Here is a 21,886-nt window from a genome sequence, read left to right as displayed (position 1 = left end):
TAGGAACAATTAGTTAAAACTGGTAAATAATGGGCATGAAAAATCGTGAATGTGGTTCGATTATCAAAAATAAGCATGAAATATAGTGAAAAGATGTTAAAAGTGACAATAATGGGTCAACATTGGTAGCAGTGCCGTAAATGTCTTCAAAGTGGAAAAAAAATGAGTAGAAAAGACATTGAAATTTGATAAAGAAGTGGCAGAAATGGGAGTATTGTAGCAAAAATGCATTAAAAGGAGCAAAAATATGGCACAAAAAAAGTGATGGAAATAGGTGTGTTATAGGTGTAGAAAAAGGCTAAAAATAAGGAAAATTTGCTTTTTTTTTTCTAACATTTTTTAAATTTTTAGTTTCTTGAAGGCATCTGGCGACCCCCTCCCAGGGTCCTGACCCAAGGCTGAGAACCCCTGCACTACTGGCTCGGATTTATTTGTTTTTTTCTTCCAGTGGCTCTAATCTGTGGAGGACGAGGAGTGCCAGAATTTAATAAATAAATACACCGTTCATTAATTCATTAAAAGTGTAAATAATCAATTAAATGTGCCAATAATTAATTAGATAAGTTCATAATGAATGAAATTCATTTTATATTTTATTTTCATTCTGAAATGTATGAGGTATAAATATTTCACTAATTATTTATTTTTATAGTCTGGTGTTGCAGCACTTAATGAATTAATTTTATAAAATTAATTCATGAAGTGCTGCAACACCAGACCATGAAATAAATAAATAAATAAATAAATAAATAAATATTTATACTTCATACATTTCAGAATGAAAATGAAATGTAAAATGTATTTAATTAATTATTTACACATTTAATTAATTATTGGCATGTTTAAATAATTTATGAATGGTGTAATGGCACTCCTCATCTTCCATGTAGATTTGAAAAACTTTACACCTCTGTTGTATGAAGTGCAAAGTTCCATGAAAAGTTACAAAAATCCCATTTTTAAAAAAAAATAAATAAATAAAAATGAGCATGATTGCTTCTACTTTTAAAAAATAAATAAATGTAATAATCACTCCTAATTTGCTCTTTGATTCAATGAAAACTTAATTCAACTCAATGTTTATTTTTTTTAATTTTTTTACTTTAGATGCACATCTTGTTTTTATTATTATTGCATGTACATAGATGGCAGAGTCAACCATATGAAGACTTATAAGCAGTTGAATTACTCTCTGCTACTAACAGCTTTACCTTATTTGGAAATGTGGCTCATCCGTGTAACCGTGGCCTTTTCTTGGTCACTGGTTTACAGTTTAAAGGGGTCCTTCTAGGTGTCACTACATTGGAATCATGAGATGATTAAAAATAAATCAATAAATAAAATGTCTTGTCTTCACCAAGCTTTGCTCAAAGCGGTCAGAGAAATGCTTGTTCTCCTACACAGAAACCACCAAACCATGACTAACATGTTTTCTACAGAAGTTCTCCTTGTTCTAACTTTAATATAGATCATGCTTGGCTCATGTTTTGTCTTTACAGTCGACAGATTACTGACACTGTGACTGTAAAATAGAAATCCTGTTGAAGTTGAACAGTGAAGCCTGGAGCTTTGGTCTTAGAGGAATTAATGCCAAATGAAAGCTGACATCATGGAGACAATGAGTGCAATGAAAAAGTCAGGATTCCAGAGATCACGTGAACACTTATTGGTTCATAGACTGACCTGGTTTCCCTCTGCTGAGCACACCCTGAACACTGTACCAGTTTATGCCTGCCAGATTCCAATGCTCGCCTCTTATCTCATTTACTGTCTTTAATAGTAGGAAACAACCAAAGAGCAAGGACACGCTCTGGTAGTCTGGATATTGCTTAAACTTGGGGACTTGGGAGGAAACTTAGTTCTTTTGTCATCATGACTTTGTTTGTTATATTCCAGGTCATTTAGTCATGATAAAAATATATAGTCTAGGACCTCGGTCCTCAACGTGGGGTACGGGTACCCCCAGGGGTAAGCAAATTGTCATAAAAACACTGTGACAACATTGGAAACCAGAATATAAATAGTGCAGCTAATGCTAGGTTAATGCTAACGCTATTGCAAGGCTATTGCTAGGTTAAAACTACTGCTAAGGGAATGCTAATGTTAGATTAATGCTAATGCTAGGCTAATGCTAATGTTAGATTAATGCTAATGCTGATGCTAATGCTAGATTAAAAATAATGCTAAGTCAATGCTGTTGCTAGGTCAATGCTATTGCTCGGCTAACGGTAAAGCTAGGTTAAAGCTAATGCTAGGTCAATATTAATGCTAGGCTAATGCTATTGCTAGGCTAATGTTAATGCAAGAATTAAGGCTAGCTAACGCTAGGTTAATGCTAATGCTAAGCTAAGGCAGGATGACAGGAAATGCAAATATTGTAGTTATTATTGTTATTATCATTTATTATCCCTTAGTAAAAAGTAGTTCATTCAAGTGAGGCGGACAAGTATACTTATTTTATACTAAAACTGAGGCAGTACACTTGAAGTTTACTTTTTATATACTATATTTTATAAACTTAAGAAAAGTATAGTGAAGTATACTTAGATTATACTGAAAAGTATAAAGAATAGTTTAAGACTAAGTACATTAATACTTAGACTTACACTTTAATAATAAAGCTTATACTTTTTCTTAGTTCATAAAAGTATATCCATCCATACATTTTCATACACGCTTATTCCCATTTATCAGGGTCGCTGGGGTCTGCCGGTGCCAATCTCCGGCTCTCATAGGGCCCTGGGCGGGGGTACAACCTGGACAGGGTGCCAGTCCATCACAGGGCAACACAGACACAGACAACCATTCACTCCTATGGGCAATTTAGAGACTCAAATCAACCTAACAGTCATGTTTTTGGATTGTGGGAGGAAGCCGGAGTACCCGGAGGAAACCCACGCAGCACGTGGAGAACATGCAAACTTCACACAGAAAGGACCCAAGTCCACCCCAGGGCTTGAGGCGGACATGCTAACCACTAAGCCACCGTGCGCCTCCATAAAAGTATATACTAAGTATATTTTAATAAACTAAAATGTGGACTAGAAGTATATACACCTAGTATACTAGTAGTATATAGATGAGTATACTTGAAAGTGTACTTTTGTAAACTTAAAATGACCTTATAAAGTATACTTTTATAAACTTAAAATGTTCCAATTTAATCCAAAGAAATATTAAATTAGTATACTTTTTAGTACGCTACAAGTACATGGTCCATACTATACTATACTATACTCAAGCATACTTAATTAAATGAACTTCAAGTATACTACTTTTTGCTAAGGGATTCCTCAACAGGCTAGATCAAATTCAGGAACAAATTTCACCGTAGTTTTACATTTTATATGAAATTATGTTTATTAAGTGTGCAGGAGTAGGGGTACATTAGGTTAAAGGTGTGATGAAGGGGTTTGAGACTGTGGATTGTTTGGGAACCACAGGTTTAGGAAATGTTTTTAAATAAATAAATTAACATTAGTATCAGCCATGATGATAATTATGATTATCCACGCAGTCAGATGAGACTAATTGTAGTTTGATAGCGCCATCTAGTGGCCCTACATGTTCACGCATTGCTGCTATATGTTTTTCAGCTTCCCCCATACTATTTTTTCAAAGATTTTCTTTTTTTTTAAGCCTATTTCAATGTTTTTCAACCCATTTTAATATTTTTCAGCGCCTTGAACTCTTTACATCGTTAGATTTTTACCAGCTATTTTGACATGTCTCACCTTTCTCCGGCCTTTTCATCTTATTTCAACTTTCTTCAACATGTTTAAACGTTATTTTTTTTTCAAACTTATTTGAACATTTTTCTCTACATTTCTCCATTCCTCCCTTGCATTTTTTTTTTCCAGGAAATTAAATAAATTAAATTTAAAAAGCTGTTAATATTGGGGTTACACTTTTAAGTGTACATACCATAGGCCTCTGAAATGCCCCAAATGTAGAGTTCAGTGGCCAAGGCTAGACATACTTGTTTGTTTTGGTTATTTATCTATGTGCGCGACATAAAAAACACTTTATGTACAATACATAACACGTATTCAAAGGAGAAAGTGCTCAAAAGGAGTAGGCAGAAGTTCAAAGAACTTATAGGTGCCTACCCGAATATTTTCTTTTTTATTGTTTATGTTTGTAACAAAAAGTAATGGAAATGAAAACCAGAATATTTTCTTTTTTATTGTTTGTTTTTAACTAAAGTAATGGAAAAAAATAAACCAGAATATTTTCTTTTTTATCATTTGTTTGTTTGAAACAAAAAGTAATGGAATAAAATAAACTACAATTTTTTTTTTGATCGTTTGTTTTTAACAAAAGTAATGGAAAAATAAATCAGAATATTCTTTTTTTAATCATTTATAACAAAAGTAATGGAAAAATCAGAATATTCTCTTTTTTAATCATTTATAACAAAAGTAATGGAAAAATAAACATGCATTTTTAATATATAAATCTATGATATATCTAGTCTTCTACATAGTTTTGTACGGTGCCCTTCCTGTGATTTGTACAGGCTTTGATATTTTTATTGAAGGTATTACTTAAGGTTCGATCAAGGAATTCAATCATTTTTAATTCACATTTTAGCTCATATAGTCCTCATATGTTTGAATGTTGCTCTCTGGCTGAGAAGTTCAAAGGAGTGAGTTTATCTGTATTGTACACACATTTTCATAGTCAAATTCTCCATTAAGTAACTTCCTATAGTGGACAAAACCTTTTTGCACTTATAAATGTAAACAAGTGTTGATAAACATAACACTGTACATGGACAAGTGGTGTAAAATTAAACTAATAAATAAATAAATAAATGTGTAGGCCTATGTTGCCACTTCAAGTAATCCTTTGTGTAGCCATTCTTTCAACTATAGAAAGCCTTGATCCACTTAAACTCAATCACCCAGAGGCCCATTTAACCCAAAACTGACGGAGAAAGGAATTCCTCTGACATTTTAAGTAGTTCAGGCTTTTATGTGGCTAAAGCTTTTCTTGGTATCAACACAAAGAGCTGGACAGAAACAGCCACCATATGTGACGACAAACAAAGACTCCTTGGAAACAAATCCACACAGCTTGACATTTTTGCATGGATTTATTTTTCAACGGCATCACATTGCAAACTTTTTTTTTTTTTTTTTACGATTTGCACTTGAATGCTGCACTAATATGTCAGCAGAGTCCTTGAGATGGAAAGAAGAGCGTAAAAAGCAACGCTAGCTTCCAGCTGACTAACAGAGGGGGTTAATGCTCTACAGAGCAGAGGTTCAGTATTTACATATGATCCCAGGAAAAGGAAACTACTGTACAAACCTTTACTTCATCAACACACATGCTCAATATCCCCCACAAAAAATAAATACACATCTGATCTGTTAATGACACACCTCTCTGCATCAAATTATCCTATTAAAATATTTCTGTAATCATAAAAATCTCGTACCGTATATATACGCATATTTGAGGCATATGAAGCATTGTTTTACGATTGGACAGCTTTAACTGAAGGCCTCAGTTTTGGTCTTTTTTTTTTATGTGAAGTTGTATTTATTTATTTTTAACGTCACTGATCTTCATTTAAACTTGTTCACCGGGTTTCCGATGAGCTCGGGACACTGCTCCTCTCCTTTAGCAATACGGTCGCACTTAGTGAAGAAGTCGTAGTTGATCTTGTCTGTGATGACGCTGTCCTGCTTGTACTGAGGGTGAGTGGACACAAACTCCCTCATCCACTTCGCCATGGTCATCAGCTCACCTGTTCATAGAGAAAATAACAATATTCTGTCTGCTGGATGTGTTTAAGGTTTGTCCTTCACCAGGTCAATTACATTCTATATTATAATTAATCAAACGTACTAAGCCTTTAATAAATAAATGCATTAAACATTATCCTTTCTCTAGTGTTAGCTTTCTGTTAGCATCTCTTATGATAACAGGTCAGTTTTGACCCATGTGTTAAATCAGCTGTAAAATAAACTACAAAATATTATCTATCATCTAATTTGTTTATAACCTCTTGGTTACCTCGTTAAGCTTTCTAATCAATTAAAATATAGGTATTCATATTTTTGGTGTGGGCCCCCTAGATGTCACACATTGAACATATTAGAAAAAAAAACATCTAAAACTATAGGCATTCTACATAGAACAAAAAGTATATTAAATAGAGAATAACAAGAGGGCATTTCCAGTAGGAGTGTGACGATATCTCGATACGGCGATATATCACAATATTTTTCCGCACGATCGATTATCGATATGCTCCCGTTAAGTATCAATTTAAAAAAAAAACCAAAATGTTAAAACCTTTTCTGCTTTTTCACTAAAATGTGCAGGTACGTCTTCACAGAAAGGTTGTCAGTTTGTTGAAGGAACCAATATATTGTTTACTGGAATATTTCACTATAATGATGTCACTGGTAAGAAAGAGCCTATGTTTTGTTTACAGAAAGCACTATTGGAGATACTTATTCGTTTACATTGGTATGTTGACACTTATTTACAGAAATGTTGCACTAAATTAGTGTCTGTAAATTTATTGTCTTTCAGAGATATAAAATAAAAATTGTATTTTTTCACTTAATCTTTTTTTTTCTTGATATGTCATAGATTATTGTAGATTGATTTCTGACCAATATATCAATAATCGTAGTATCGTCATATCGTGAGATAATCGTTATTGTGAGCTTTGTATCGAGTATCGTATCGTGAGATATCCAGAGGTTCCCACCCCTAATTTCCAGACACCTACCAACCAACTGTTTAGAAAATCTAGAACAATAAAACAAATACCTTTGGGTATTATTTCACTTTTTAAACTAAGAGAAAAAAAAAAGAAGAAAAAAAAACACAATTTAAGAATAATTTATATTTTTGAACATGAACATAAGTTAACTATGTATGTGTAAGCCATAGAACTGTTAACTTGTTTCCACAAGTTTGAGTTTAAATACATTGTAAACACTGGTTTTACCTGAGGCACGCTTCTTGATGAGCTTCAGGTAATTTAAAATAGTGCACCTTGTATCCACATCTACCTCCATGTTTTCTAGGTAGCTGTTTAGAATGGGAATAAGTCCTTGAAACACTCCCTCCTGGGGATGGAAAACAGAAGAAAAAACAACAGTGATGTTCACTATGAAATGTTTGTATTAGAGCTTTGTCTAACTAGGACTTATTTATTTACTACATTTTTACATGTGTATACATATCTATGGGTATGTGTGCATCTACTCTCTCTCTCTCTCTCTCTCTCTCTCTATATATATATATATATATATATATATATATATACACACACCAACGTTCTAATTTTGGGCAACAGTTTTCTTTTGTTTTGGTTTATCCCTGATCCTGTTGTTTCTTTGTTGTTGTTTATTGTTTTTTATGCACATACAAATTACTGCACCAAATGTGGAAAACTTTGTTAATTGAGTGCCAAAAATGTGTCATAAAAAGAGTTTTGAAAAAATAAATAACATAAAATAGATAAGATAGGGAATTTAAGTATTCAGCAGCTACACAGAAGCTACAAGACAGGTCAGTACAAACACTAAACATTAAAAACAGGTTAGTAATAAATACAATAAAAGAAAATTGTAAAATGCAATGTATTATAGTAATGCAGTATCAGTGTATGGAAAAATGTACACAGTGCTTATATGGAAAAAAACAGTTTTTGGTATGTGTTTATGGTCAAAGTGTAAGCCTCAGTAACCCTGCACTTTCAATGAGTTTAAAAAAAAAAAAAAAAAAGGAGTGTATGTGTGATGACATCAGCACCTTTCCATTGACGATTGTGTCGATGCTCATCAGTGTGTACTCCTCATTGGCTCCGTCGCTCTCCAGGCCGTTTTGAGCAAAAGCGTTGCCATCAACAGACGCGTTGCAGCCTATTGATGGATGAACACTCAACTGTTTATCTGACATTTTTACAAACTTTAACACAAAGCCCAGGTTTTCCTTTTAGTTACCTTTAAAGATGTCATTCCGAAAGTAAAACATGCCTTCCTGGACCGCGTTCCTCCTCTGAGCCACTTTCATGTTTTCATCAACCTAGTGAAAGACCACAACAAGTGAAACACTGGCAACATATCAAAACTATTGATCGAGACTTTATGAAATAGTGACAAAGTGGCAGGTTTTTACCTTTGAGAGCGGGATAACGAAGTCCAGTTTGTAGGATAAAATCACCCTGGTGAGCAGCACCACAAACACCACGTAGGCAGCGTTTTCAAAGTCAGTTAGCTGCACCTAAAACACACAACACAACATCTTTAACACAAAGACATCAGTGAATGTCACTAAAACAGAAAACACGAAGCATAAAGCATGGTCACCTCCATGGGGCGAAACTCGACTCTCCATCCGATGTCAGAGTTTGGAGGAGGTGGCTTAAACCTCATCGTCTGCCAGTTGGTGGACTGGAGGTTCTGCAAAGGATCTGATTAAGCACTCAAACACACTTAAAGGATGGGGATCTCAACTCTATCCCATAAATGTTTAGAAAAACCCTCACCTCAAAATGATCCGACTCGTTTTCATCATCCAGGTGGATCTTCTCCTCGAACACGGAGAGCGGGTCTCGGATGAAGAGGTGAGCGATGTGTTGAGCCAAAAGTTTGTCAATGCCTAGAAACCACAACCCAAGCATTTAGCTTCAACCTGAGCAACATGACAGTGAACCTCATCATCATCATCATCATCAGTACCTGCACTCAGCAGTTGCTTGTTGATTTCCTCGTCTATGGTCAAATCAATGTCGTTGTACTTCTCACTGCAGTGCGACAGGTAGCTGTCGATGGAGTCGTAGCGTGACTTAAAGATCCTGTATTTGTTGTTTTTCAACGGCTGTGTGGGGAAACAGTTCAGATGGTATACAAACAATACAATTATTTAATCAATACATTCGGAAATATACTAAAATAAACATTAACTAAAGAAAAAAAAAATCCAATCAAAATAGAAAAAAGGACGACAAGAACCAAAATTCAGAAACGGAGCGGAAAAAAGTAAAACTACAATAATAACAAATAACAGCAGATTATTGCTTATTCACATCAATACTAATTTTTGACAGAAATTTTAAATGAACAGAATCCTGGGACCTCTGGATGTTATATAGGATGATTACAAATTTAATTATTGACTATAAATAAATCATTTAAAAAATGGTGAGAGGGTATTTACTTAGTGAACCATGTAAAAAAAATTGAGCAATTTGGAGTTTACTGATAAATATTAAGAATGCCAAGCTTGCAGAAAAAGGTAAATGAATGAGTTTTTGGAGTTGAGGAAGTCATCATTCTTACTCTTTTTGCAAACAAACCTGAGGAGATCTCTATTTTCTGCAGTTTCAAGTGTACAAATTCAATGCGAATTTTAATTTTGAGAGGGAGATTTGAATAATTTTACTGTTGATTTAATGTGTTTACTGCCGATTTAAAATGTTTTTGCTGCTGATTGTTTTCTGTTGCACTTTTTAATCATGTAAAGCACGTTGAATTGCCTTGTGTATGAAATGCGTTATACAAATAAATTCACACACTGATTGTGAAAGGCAAAATTTAAATTTAGCTAATATTGAAACGGGTGTTAAAAAAAGAAAGAAGGGGATTTGCAGGGCGACTTTCATTGCCATGTAACGCTGGAAAACGAGGCCAAATCTTCATCCCACGTTTGATGCAGATAATATTCATGAACCATCAGAGACACTTAAGCTTGCTGAATGCCAGCTGACATCCTACCTTAAGCCCACGCTCCTCCTGTGTCCTGTCATCCACTGAGGCAGAAATAACCCCCCAGCGACAATCGTTATCTGACACATAACCTCTGTAGAAGGGTGAGGCTGCGCTCAGGGCCATCTGTGAAGAGAAGAGAGAGGCTCAGACACATGGTTCGTGCTGCACACCCCACCAAAAAATGCTCGGAACGTTATTAAACCTAAAAAAACCACCACAAAGTCCAACATTAACAATGTTTTACTAAACTATGCAAATAACAGCGTAACATCACCTGCAAAGAAAAAAAGAGGTCAGTGAAATACGAGCAGTATATGTATCCACTTACCACAATAGGGCAGAATGTTGCAAGTTGGTCATAAAGGTACCTTGCCTCATCGATGCTGCAAGCCTGGAATGTCACCTGCAGAAGCATCATAAACCAGACTGAAGTACATTTATACGTCACTTATTAGGAATCTCTGAGTAGCAGCTGCACTAAACCCACTAAACGGTCCGGGTTACATCTTGTCTTTTTAAAACAAACACTCAGACCTAGACATGCTGCTCTGATGTACCTGCAGGCAGCAGTTGCCCATTCCAAAGCCCATGGCGTCCATGTAGATGTGGTCGGGGAGGGCGGCTCGTTCCGCCTCGCCGTCGTCCTCGGGAAACACTTCGACAAACGGAGACGGGGTGCATTTGTCTTTAAATACTGAAACCATAAAGGAAATAAGAACCACATCCTTTTAAGTGCACAAGGAAAAAGATCAAAGATAGCATTTTTGCACATCTATTATATAATTAGTTGGTGTTTTTTTAATGGCAAGTTATTATTTGAAGCAAATCCTGATTCAAAAATATTTAAATTTGATGAAACTACAGGCCAGAAAAGTTCATTATACTGAAACCCCCCCCCCAAAAAAAAAAAAAAAAAAAATGGCTTTTGAGTCTTTTAGGTTTCCTGATTCTCTGCCAACACTAACTGTCAGCATAAAGATCGTGGCAGGAATCTGTGCTGTTGGTATCGTTACTTCCTGTTGCGGCTGGTTTCTAGTTTCATACTCACTTGGTACATTTATGACGACCTTCTCTCCCCTCCTGTGACGTATGTTCCTAGTCAGCGTGCTGGAAACAAAAGAATATTCCATTAAGGTTTAGCACAGGTCTCTGCTATAACACAAAAAGGTGTGCTTTGTTAATTTGAAAAATCTAAACAATTGAAACACAAACAGCTGAGAGGGGATTACTGTGGACTATACCTGAATCTGGGGTGTCTGTTGATGGCTTCGTCTGGAAAAAACAGCGACTTTGAGACGCCTTTTTCAACAGGAGTCGGTGGGAACTCTGGTTTGGTGAAACCTGGGCAACCTAACCTGAACAGGCAGGGAAAGTCAATTAAACCATCACAGCTCATCAGTTAAGTGACCATTACTTCCTGTTCTTGTTATTAAATATATTGTAGTGAAATCACCAAAGAGTGACAGAGAAGCCCCCCTTCTGTAAACCTGTAGGTAGTAGAGCAACACACAGTTCATATTGTTGACCACATTTTCATTGACTATATTATTTAAGTGACAATAATTAGACTATGACTAGTTAAAAAAAATGGGAATGAAAACTTAAAACTATTATGTTCACTCGGGATGAAATCCAATCACAATTAGTTGACCGAGTCAAATTCCTCGTGTGTACAACATACACTTGGCGAATAAAGATGATTCTGATTCTGATTCTGAATTAAGCTTCTTTTCTTGTAAGGTATCCAATCAAAACTAGTTTTGTTGTTAGATGGAAGGCGGGACAAGCCATAATACTAAGGGTGCAAGAAAAAAAAAAAAATCGATTCAGCGATATTTCACCGCACGATTATCGTATTGATCAAAAACTCCCCCCAAACAAAATGTAATTGCGCTAATATCTGCATAACATCAACGCCCTGTCCCCGTGTCAGTGAACCACATCAGACCTTGTTAAACTACCTCACTCCCTAGTGTATTTTAGCTTGGAAGATGATTCCACTTTATTTTCATAAAATATACTAGACACTTTTATAGATGTGGTTACTTTTTATTTATTAAGAATTTAAGAAAGTAACAGAGTCAGAAACTGTTATTTGACAGTTTGATAAATATACTGTACCACTTGTTTTTGATATTGGTACTTGAATTACAGTTAGTTACTGTTTACTTGTTCTCGCAAATTTAACAAAAAAATTAAATAAATTGCATGTCATACCATTTTGTACTTGTAGCTGTGAAATTTTTAATTATTAATATCGCAATATATATCGGATTGTTTAGTATCAGGACGTATGGGGATATATTGTATCGTGACATGCAATAGCATCAGATTCATGGCAATGCACATCCCTATTTAATACCATTCCATATGAGGTTGATAAATGGTAATTGAAGCTTTAAAAATATACATAAACTCTTATAGTCGACTAAATGTGTTACAGATGTGCTTTATATTTTAGTCATTTAGTTGACTATAACTGTAAAAGTCCTGATGACTACATTTTGGATAAAATCAAATCAAAATCTGCTGTCGAAATGACACTGGTAACACAACCATGAAGTCAAACAGCAGTTAAACATATGCACAACATATAGCAACCAAACTTGTTCTTCTACTTCTACCCTTCCCCATTATCATGATGGAGTACCGTGGAAACGCGGTGATAGTGCAGAGGGTTTCATTGCGGCTCAGGACAGCTGACGCCTCTCTCCGTCGCTTGCCCATGTTGCCTTCCACAGTGTTGAACTCAGACATGGTCCCTCCGTACGGTTGACCTGGAGTTCCCTCGATCATGTAGCTGCCGTACTCTGGCCTCCAAAGTGTCGGGTGACTGTAATGTGAAACAAAGCTAATGAATAGCATAGAGTAAAGCTCGTGTGAATAAACTCACTGCTCATTTTCACACTCAAGACTGCTTTTAGTGAGTGCAGCAGAGGGGCCGTAATGAGCTCCACTATCGTCATGGCTGCTGGTATTTCCCCTGAGTGAAGTTGGCTCTACAGATTTAGTCTGACGTCATCAGCAGGGAGCAAGCAAAACATTTAGAGGCCTGTGCAAACACAGAGTTCCTCCTCTTTAAAGAAATGTTAACTTTTGTAGAGGTTTCAACTTCATGCGTGCAATTAACGACTAGTCACCAATGAGCTCTGTCTAAAATCTGATTGACTTTCCAAGATTCAAACTTACAAAGATAAATACAGATACAAAATGTAGTTCGTACTTAGTAGAGTTAAATACTGCTGCTTGAATACAGTTTTAATATGAAATTAAATTATCTTTAAATGTTTATTTTCACTGAAACATTGTGACAAATGTTTTTAAGTGCTGTAGATCTGGTGTATGGTCAGTGGTCTGTTATGTACTGTACATTTTGATACATTTAAAAACGCAAGGTGTATTTTTGTAAAATATGGCATAATTGTTACATGTTTTTGTTTATTAGTAGCTAGTAAAATAGGAAGATGATAAATGTCTATGAAACGTAATGGAAATAAAACAAATTGTATAAATTAGGAGAAATACAGTGTTTCATGATGAAACTTAAACATTTGCGACCTGCTTAAGTAATTGCTATCCTTCCCCATTATCTCTCCCTTTTAATAATTAAAGTGAAACCGTAAACATGTAGTATTTAAGAAGTGCTTTTCTAACTAGTAGCCCTTCGGACTACACAGTACTTATAAAGGCTGGTGACCCATGCTTTAAATGTTAACGCTAAAGAGGAAACAATCCATTTCTCTTCTGTCATGGAAGACAATAAAGCTTTGTAATTCAAAGAATGATCAAAATGTTGTATTTTCAGCCACATTCTACAACACAACTATGATGTGCAGTAAAGCTCTGGGCCATTGGACCAACAAAGGTTACCTTTATCTTTAAGAGCGTCAAAGTTCAACATCGAGGAACCAACACCTAATAAATGCAATCCAAAATTAATGTATAAACTGTGTGAAGCATTTTTACATGAGACAACAACACTGGTAACTGGATTTACTGGCATAAACATGGCATTCACTTCTATACATCACTGTTTTATTCTTGTCTTGTGACGCCTCATCTGAAGCAGTGTTGATTGTATAAATTGCTACAGGATGTGTTGCAGCTGTTGAAAAGCAGACGAGTGGTGTTTCCTGTGTTCCACTCAGGGTTTGAGTTTAGTTTAATCCAAAGCTAATCTTTAGCAAAACAAAACCAACCTGCTGTAGTTTTGGATTTAAGGTGATGATTATGGTTTGGCTCAGATATTATTCAGCTTTGTTTGAAAACCACAAGCTTTGACAGAGCAAAACTATAAATTTGACACAGGTGTGTGTGTGTGTGTGTGTGTTAGCAGGGCCGTCTGCACAGGAGGTGTTGATGTAGAACTAAGTCATGACTGACAAAACCATAACATTATTCACCAAAGTTGATTAAAATCTTGGTCGTCATTTCTGCAAGTCAAAATATATTTAAAAAATTAATCTACTTTTTGTTAATGATTTTATTTGAATAATATAATATTATGTAATTGTCCATGCATGAAGCAATTTAAAAAATGATATAAAGAAATTATTTTCAAAAGATATAGTGAGGACAAACCTTAGCAGTACATTTCTATTTGTTTGCTATAATTGTAAAATAGTATTTTGGAATATATTGATTGTGAATTTATGCATTTTTTTTTTTACTCATTTGTAACACTTTGTAAGGTGAAATGAAGAGTTTTTTTTATAATTATTTATGGATAGAGGATGGGACAAGATAAGTATGTACTTCTTCCCACTCCTTTTCGGAAATAGACTGAATTGCGAAATTGTATTGAGAATATTTTTATTTTATTTGTTTCTTATGATATTCTGTTTACATGTTCAAAATAAAGAAAAATCTAATCAAATTAATTTAAATGTAAGTTAGCATTGCAAATAAGTAAAATAGCATTGCCAATAAGTAATCACAATGAACCAATTGAACAAAAGCCTCTGTCTGTATCTGTTTGAATGGGAGTGGAGGAAACATTTCTTAGGTGAAATGAGCCGTTCTGTGAGTCAAAAAGAACGTGTTTGGGCAAGTCTCTGTTTGATTATGTACATTTTTCTGAAAGTCATCCAGTCAGCCTCCATAAACAGCATGGCTCCAGGTAATCTATTACTTTAAAAAAATAACCGTTACTGCCTATACGTTTATAATGATTGATATGTAATCATTTAAGCCAAATAGCTATTAATAATAATGTTTAGAATCTAAATCTTGTGCTTAGTTACCACATTGTCACTGTGGTTTAGTTAAATCTAATCTAAACTTTTGGATCCCTTCGTTGTTTGGTTATTCTGTTTTAAAACCAAATCAAAATAATATTTAAAAAGTGTGATTATTTTGTTTTACTGATTTAAAACAAACAGAAATACAGAAAAACCAAAAACCAGATAAACAGCATTTTTCAGTTTTTTTTTTTTTTTATTTGTTCGGTTTGTGTGATATTTACGAGGAAATTAGAGCGAGAACTGAAGTCCGCTGCACTTGGTTTCCCTCCCCAGGTCCTGGACCAGGTCTCCTCACACAATAGGACTGTTTAGGATTTATTTCAGCAGTTTTCTGGTCCTGCTCATATTTTCATTTAGTATGTGGATGTTTTAGCTCGTAAAAAGCTGCTCACGTTTATGTTTTGTTTCGCAGTGTTACGGTCCAAAGAGTATTCAAATAAACTGGTGACTGACTATCAACAGTAGGGCTGGTGTGATGAACTTTATAGATGTTAGAACTTCTACTTTTTTGAGGGCAGTAAAATGTTTATTTTGCACGTTATAAATATGTGTTAACAGCAGCCGTCAACACACACAAAAGTTGATCACAAGAAACGAGGAGCAACAGTAGATTCATTACACTACCTCTGGTTCAACATATGTGCATGTTTTACATAACATCAATTTTTTGGTTTTAATTATTTATGTATTAAAAACATTTTAATTCACCAGTAATGTGACTTATGCGTTGATCCTTTTTATGTCCGCCCAGTCACCAGTTTATCTGGATACTATTTGGACTGTAACACTGTTTGGTAAAGTTGGCAGATAGTCACAGATTCAGACTTCCAGCATCAATAACTCTTTAACGTAACGTCATCGACACACAAATTACACCTCTGCCATCAGTGTGAGGTGGACAACATGATACAAGATCATTTTTTATCAAACGCAGCAGAATAAAAGTCTGTCTGTGGGTCCCCTCTGTGGTGAGATTAAAACATGAAGCTCTCATCCCAGTTTCCCCATAAATATCCAAATATCACACAAACAGAAAAAAAAATTAATTTTAAAGCTGAAAAACACTGCTTGTTTGGTTTTTTCCTGTTTCCGGTACTTATTAGGATAAGAATAATCCCACTTACTTTGGGTTGATATTTTCACCCTGCTCTTGGAGAGTTTCCAAAACTTCACCGCCATTCAAGACGATCCGAACCTTCTCGTCTTTGTCGTCCAACTCCACCAACATATACTCCACCTAAGAACACAAATCAAGAAAAACACTCTCAGCACTTTTGTTTGCCTCGACATCTAGATTTAGCAGACAAATGAGGTGTCCAAGATCATCTGCGACTGGACGCCTCCACATCAGTTCCAATCCATCAGCGACGTTTCCTTGACTTTGACTCTGCCACAGAGTAATCCCCTGTCTGAAAGCAGGATTAATGTATGACAACAGCATTCCACATGGCTTGAGAGAAAACATTTCTTGTTTTCTACAGAAACCTTTTAGCCGACCGGAGTGGTGTGCAGCGGTGAGGATGGCGTTAAAGACTACAAAGTCACACTAACCCACAAACCGAAACATGGAGTTGGTTTATACTAAACAAAGACTGCCTTGTTGAAGAAGTCATAGGGCTTTTAGTCTCGAGGAGCAACCATTTGTTAGCATTGGCTGGAGAAAACTGAGTTTACAATCATCTGTAGTCGACATATGATTTAAAATTCACAAAAAATTGATACAGAAGAGAAAAAAAACATTCCCAAAACTACCATAAAACAAATAATAAACTGTTATTATAATAAAAAAATAATTATTTTGAACCTTACATTACAAACAGCACCAATTTTAATATGATACATATTTTTACTAATTGTGTAAAATAGGTTTGGGGTTTTATATGAATAAAAATTGTAATGTTCTAATTATAAGAGTTATCATTGGTTTGAACAATGGTTCTTTTCCTTAACCTTTTACTTCTTTATTTTTCTGTATTCTGTAAAGCGGCTTTGAGTCCCTAAAAAGTATATATTATTATTCTCAAACCTTCAAGATTCTGTTCTTCCTAATAACACACCATGTGTGAAAAGTAGATAAAAATACACATTAAAATAATGAGCATAATACTATATTCAGATCTATTTATAAAATATATCACCAATACATTTTTGATCAGCAGATGTTGTGCCAATATATCCAATATAAGATGATTAGTATTTGTGAAATTAAATTACTTTAAGGAAGAAGTACCATGATGGGTATTGTTACAACTAGTTACTTTTTAAAGAAGTGCCCTAATGTTAATATGGTCTCATATTAATAGTCTCAAAACATAATGAACCACAAAGTTATTTAAAAAGTATATTAAATATTTTATTAGTGTTTGTATGTGTCATCGTTCTAATGTTTGGGTTTGTTGAGTCAGCCTTTGAATAAACTGGACCATCAGACCCAGTTGTATTTTGGCCCGCAGACCGCATGTTGGACAGTTTTTCATTCATGACCTGGTATATCTTTGAATAATAACATAAATCGAGCTTTACTGATTAGTAGGCAGACAATAGAATAAACAGTGAGCCAAGCGGCACATGTATGGGTTAGGTGTTATTTTAATAAACAATGGTTCAAAGCACGATGACTAGACTAAACACACACAGATTATTTCTACCTATTGTTTGGGCTCCTCTGACACACTCACCTCATCGCCCCACTTTAGCACGTCTTTCTGCCGATCCTTCACCTTGTTGTAGATATTGACAAACTGAATGATGCCATGTTTTCTGATATGGTCGGCATGCTTCTTGGTTTCCTCCCAGTTAAGAGGAGAACCCTGTGACAGCAGACCCATAGTATGGAGGCTGGAGGCTGGTCCTGACTGAAGCCGGGCTCTGTGACTCTGCTGCTGCTGCTGTTAGCTAGCTAGCACCGTGTACAGCTCTGTCAGGAGTTACAAAGACCAGCTCCAGAAGAGTGTCAAAGGTTGGTTCCTCTTGGTGCTGGACTGACAATAAAAGACCGTCCGTGCCGATTAGTCCGCGTGTCCTGTCTTGTCGGTAGCGCCAAAAAGCACAAAACAGGCCCCGGCGGCACGTTACCGGCTGCTAACGTCTGCTTAACACTGGAGAAGTGCAGCCGTAAGATGGTGAAGCTGCTCTGGTGCTGGGTTCAGACTAAAAACCTCGGTGCTGCTAGTAGTTCAGGAGCTGAGGCGGTGAATGGAGACGCACTGACTGCAGCTACACACGGTCAGTGTTGTTCATAGAAACCACGTCCTGTATTCAAACACGTAACCCACAGAGCGGGGCGCAGGTGTCACTATGACTCAGCATTCTTCATCGTTTGGCCCCTCCCACTACAGACGTTTGGTAAAATGATACTACTCTGTGGAGGTGGATGTGTGTCTTTATTATTCAATTTAAAAAAATAAAATAAAAACTATACTCAATATTATTCATGCAAGTTGTCTATGAAGTACTAAGTTAATCAAAATATGACTACATTGACTACTTATGGAAAATTATCTTTTTATTCCACGTCAAAGTTGGGTGAAATATCCTTAATTCGTGATCTGTACATGATTTTGACAAAGGATTACTCAAAAAGTACACAGTAAAATTACTTAATATTATTCATGCAAGTAGTCTATGATGTGCTAAGTTAATCAAAATATAGATCATGGACTACTTATGGAAAAAAAGTTTTTTTAATTTTATGTCAAAGTTGGGTGAAATATACTTAAATGTTTTTCTCTCTCTTCCAGCAGCTCTGCAGGGCGGTCTCATGGTGATTACCGTAAGTGTTAGTATATTCGCGCACAAGAAAAGAACGTGCGGCTGATTTGACCAGGCAAACGCGAACCACGGCTGGCTTGACCGCAGTTATACAGCGCACACTCGCACTTTGCGCGCACATCCACCCCTCCCTCCCTCGCTGCCTTTAAACACGTTCTGCCCTGGCCCCTGGAAAAGGAAGATGCTCGTCCTCCATGTGGGAAAGCTGCCTATCAGACACAAAGATTACACAGAAACCGTAATAGTGGAGAACCCATGTCTATAGACATTCATCTATCACCGCATGTGCACGTGTACGTCAACTTTCTTCCTCCTTTTACTCTTACTGCTCCTGGCTTAAATCCACTACCTCCACCATCTGGACATTATTATATCACGTTTGTACCATATAATATCACATTTGTACAATATACGTTTATTGTTCGTACAATATAATATCACGTTTGTACAATATAATTATATTGTTTGGACAATATAATATCATGTTTGTACAATATACTATATTGTTCGTACAATATAATATCATGTTTGTACAATATAATTATATTGTTCATACAATATAGTGTTCCAAAATATATTTTCACCTGTGGCAGCTCTACGCTTCTGTACATTTGAACACTTTTCTTCTATAATTGGATTTTTTTTTTTAATTAATTAAAATTAACGCATCAAAAAATGTCCCCATTCGCTTCATATGCACGTTTGAAGCGAGGCACCACCCACCAGCAACAAATCCAACTCGGTGAGTTTCACTGCCTGCTGAAACGAGGAGCTGTGCTCCTTTTTCTCCTCTCATAAACATAAACCACCAATGAAAAAAGCCGGTGTGATTAGCGGCTAATGCTATCCTAGCTCAGTGCCGATTTTCAAAGATGAAAACTACAGAGAGAACTTCTACCTGCTACTACCACCTCCTCGCTGATTCTCCTCCATGCCAAATTCTTCCTATTCCGGTCCCGGTTATAAAGGCTGTTTCATACAGCTCCAGGTGGTCACACACATGGTTGAATGGGTGAACAAAACGGTGTCCGTGTTGACGACCTGATGTCATCGTCAACAAAGACTCTGATTGGCTTTCGTCATTCAAAACAGTCGCAGGAACCCAGGGCTTGAATCGAAGACCTTCTTGCGGTTTTGCATCAAAAAGAAAAACTTTTGTTTTATTCTTTATTTTTATTTTTTTATATTCAGTTTAAAACTTGAAAAGGTCATGCAGAATTCAAAGTCATATACATTTTATTTTAATAAATATGCTAATAGCAATAACTACAATTTTAAAAATGTATCGCACCGATATCAACAAATATCATCACCCATGAACTCAGTGTGCAATGCAAGAAATCTAAAGCAAATGAATGTGCTAGAACATCTATGAGAGCAAGTGAAAGTCATGATGTATCATAACGACACAGCATTTTATAATTTACTAAGATCTATATCTATTGGGTGATATTGAGGTCAGTACACTTACTGCTGATTTGCTTCTCATCAATCTTACCAGCCCTGCTTTGTTAAACAAAATAGTGCTGAGTCATGCTGTGGTAAGCATATAGCAAAGTGACTCACAGTGTTTGTCGACCTATCTGAAATCCGGAACTTTTTATGCTCTACTAATAACAGACAATGCCCAATATAATGAAATGCTGGAATGATTACGCACAGTCCACGGTCTTTCTGCATTTTCAGTCAACATGTAAATGTTGTCTGATAGTATAATTCTTTTTCAAATGAACACATCACAAACGATAAATATCAAACTTTATCAAAAAATAAATCTAGTTACACTACCGGTCAAAAGTTTTAGAACACCAGAATTTCTCCAGTTATTTATTACAATTCAAGTCGTGCAATTCCAATGAATAGCTTGAAATGGTAAAAAGGTAAGTATTGAACAGCCAGGGGTTAAAAAAAAAAAGGTTTGGTTTCTACAAACTGAAAAATAATGTACATTTCAGAATTATACAAATAGGCCTTTTTCAGGGAACACAAAGTGGGTTAACAATTTGAAGCTGTTCTGCAGCAATGAAGGTTGAATCAGCCTTAAAAGCTGGTGCTACTAATTCCTACAGGTGTTCCAACTTTTCTTGGTTACTTACAACACCCTCTGTTTGCATAAAAGCAGTGTTGGAACACTGTACTTTGATGAGTCAAAAGTTTAGAATACGCTTTGGTCTATACATTGAGTCCATGATTTCTTTTTCATCTCAAATTGCTTATTTGATCTATGCTTTCATTTCAGAGTGCAATGACACAATAAACTGAATAATGTTCAGTAAAAAACTGGAAAAAGTGTGGTGTTATAAAACTTTTGACTGGTATTGTAGATAAAATGTTGTATAAACATATTTAAGGTGGTGCATCTTTTTACTTTGTGTCCTAATCCGGGCTATACTCTGTATTTGTAACACACTATAACAAACTTGATGAAAAACTAATTATAGAAAGGAAAAAAAGTGCCACTGGGGTCACCAGAAATTTGTGATGCCAGAATGGGGTCACGACCCAAAAAATGTTGGGACCCACTGGTCTAATCACTGAACTGGAAATGTCTGTGAAATGCAGACCTAAGCCTTCCTCTCCCACTGTTAATCTTATCATGCTCAGATAGCCTTGCTGCTATAAGTAGCAGTAGGCCACTACAATGAATGGGCCTACATAGAACAAACAAAATTATAAGTACCCGGCAGTGCTGACCCACTCTTACACTATCAAAGGTTAAGCCTATTCATCTTAATTAGCCTTTATAAGCTGGTTGGTTGGTAAAATATATTGAAAGTAAAAAAACCTTTGTAATTCTGACAGAAAAAAACCACAAAGGACTAATTTATTGATTTGTTAACCTGACCTGGGTCACAGTAGTCTGCTGGAATCCACCACAGCTGGCTGAGGGCACAAGGTGAAATAAAAGGCCCTCAACAGGATGCCACGTAATTTGAGGTTTCTTTGGATATTTCTTTTTCTCACTTGCTTCAAATGAAGATGGAAACTCCAAAAGATATTTGTCCATACTTCTCTTCCCTTCTTATTCTGTTTACGGTTATAGGGGTTGCTGGAGCCCTTCCCAGCTACCTCAGAGTGCAAGGTAGAATCAATTTCCCATGAAGAAGATGCCGATCTATCGCAGCTGGA

The 21,886-nt window shown here is 35.8% G+C and overlaps 1 protein-coding gene across 2 annotated transcripts; it reads right to left on the bottom strand.

Annotated features, from left to right (window-relative positions):
- Positions 1-5,447: 5,447 nt before the first annotated feature.
- On the bottom strand, positions 5,448-18,301 carry gclc (glutamate-cysteine ligase, catalytic subunit). 2 transcript variants are annotated; one of them, XM_028469146.1, is made up of 16 exons: positions 17,665-18,301; positions 16,111-16,223; positions 12,394-12,576; positions 10,985-11,098; positions 10,792-10,850; positions 10,301-10,437; positions 10,072-10,146; positions 9,750-9,866; positions 8,715-8,853; positions 8,522-8,634; positions 8,343-8,435; positions 8,152-8,256; positions 7,977-8,058; positions 7,786-7,895; positions 6,977-7,097; positions 5,448-5,758 (listed from the first exon to the last, which is right to left on the bottom strand). In XM_028469146.1, the coding sequence occupies exons 1-16, from the start codon at positions 17,812-17,814 to the stop codon at positions 5,577-5,579; spliced, it is 1,893 nt and encodes a 630-aa protein (XP_028324947.1). In that variant the 5' UTR covers positions 17,815-18,301; the 3' UTR covers positions 5,448-5,576. The 2 variants fall into 2 exon arrangements, with proteins under 2 accessions (XP_028324947.1, XP_028324948.1); XM_028469147.1 differs by having other exon boundaries at positions 16,111-16,395; positions 17,665-17,803.
- Between the last annotated feature and the right edge of the window lie 3,585 nt (positions 18,302-21,886).

Source organism: Gouania willdenowi, chromosome 15 (assembly GCF_900634775.1).
Source record: "Gouania willdenowi chromosome 15, fGouWil2.1, whole genome shotgun sequence".
Taxonomy (NCBI): Eukaryota; Metazoa; Chordata; class Actinopteri; order Blenniiformes; family Gobiesocidae; genus Gouania; species Gouania willdenowi.
The sequence above is the reverse complement of the archived record's forward strand: the minus strand, read 5'-3'. Positions and strand labels throughout refer to the sequence as shown.

What these genes read in the sequence shown, in the direction of transcription:
- gclc (XM_028469146.1), bottom strand. Translation starts at nt 17,814, where the DNA reads ATGGGTCTGCTGTCACAGGGTTCTCCTCTTAACTGGGAGGAAACCAAG. An exon ending in GGTGAAAATATCAACCCAAA is followed by an intron (nt 12,577 to 16,110) that starts GTAAGTGGGATT and finishes TTCACATTACAG; the next exon opens with TCACCCGACACTTTGGAGGC. An exon ending in CAACATTCTGCCCTATTGTG is followed by an intron (nt 9,867 to 10,071) that starts GTAAGTGGATAC and finishes TTCTCTTCACAG; the next exon opens with ATGGCCCTGAGCGCAGCCTC.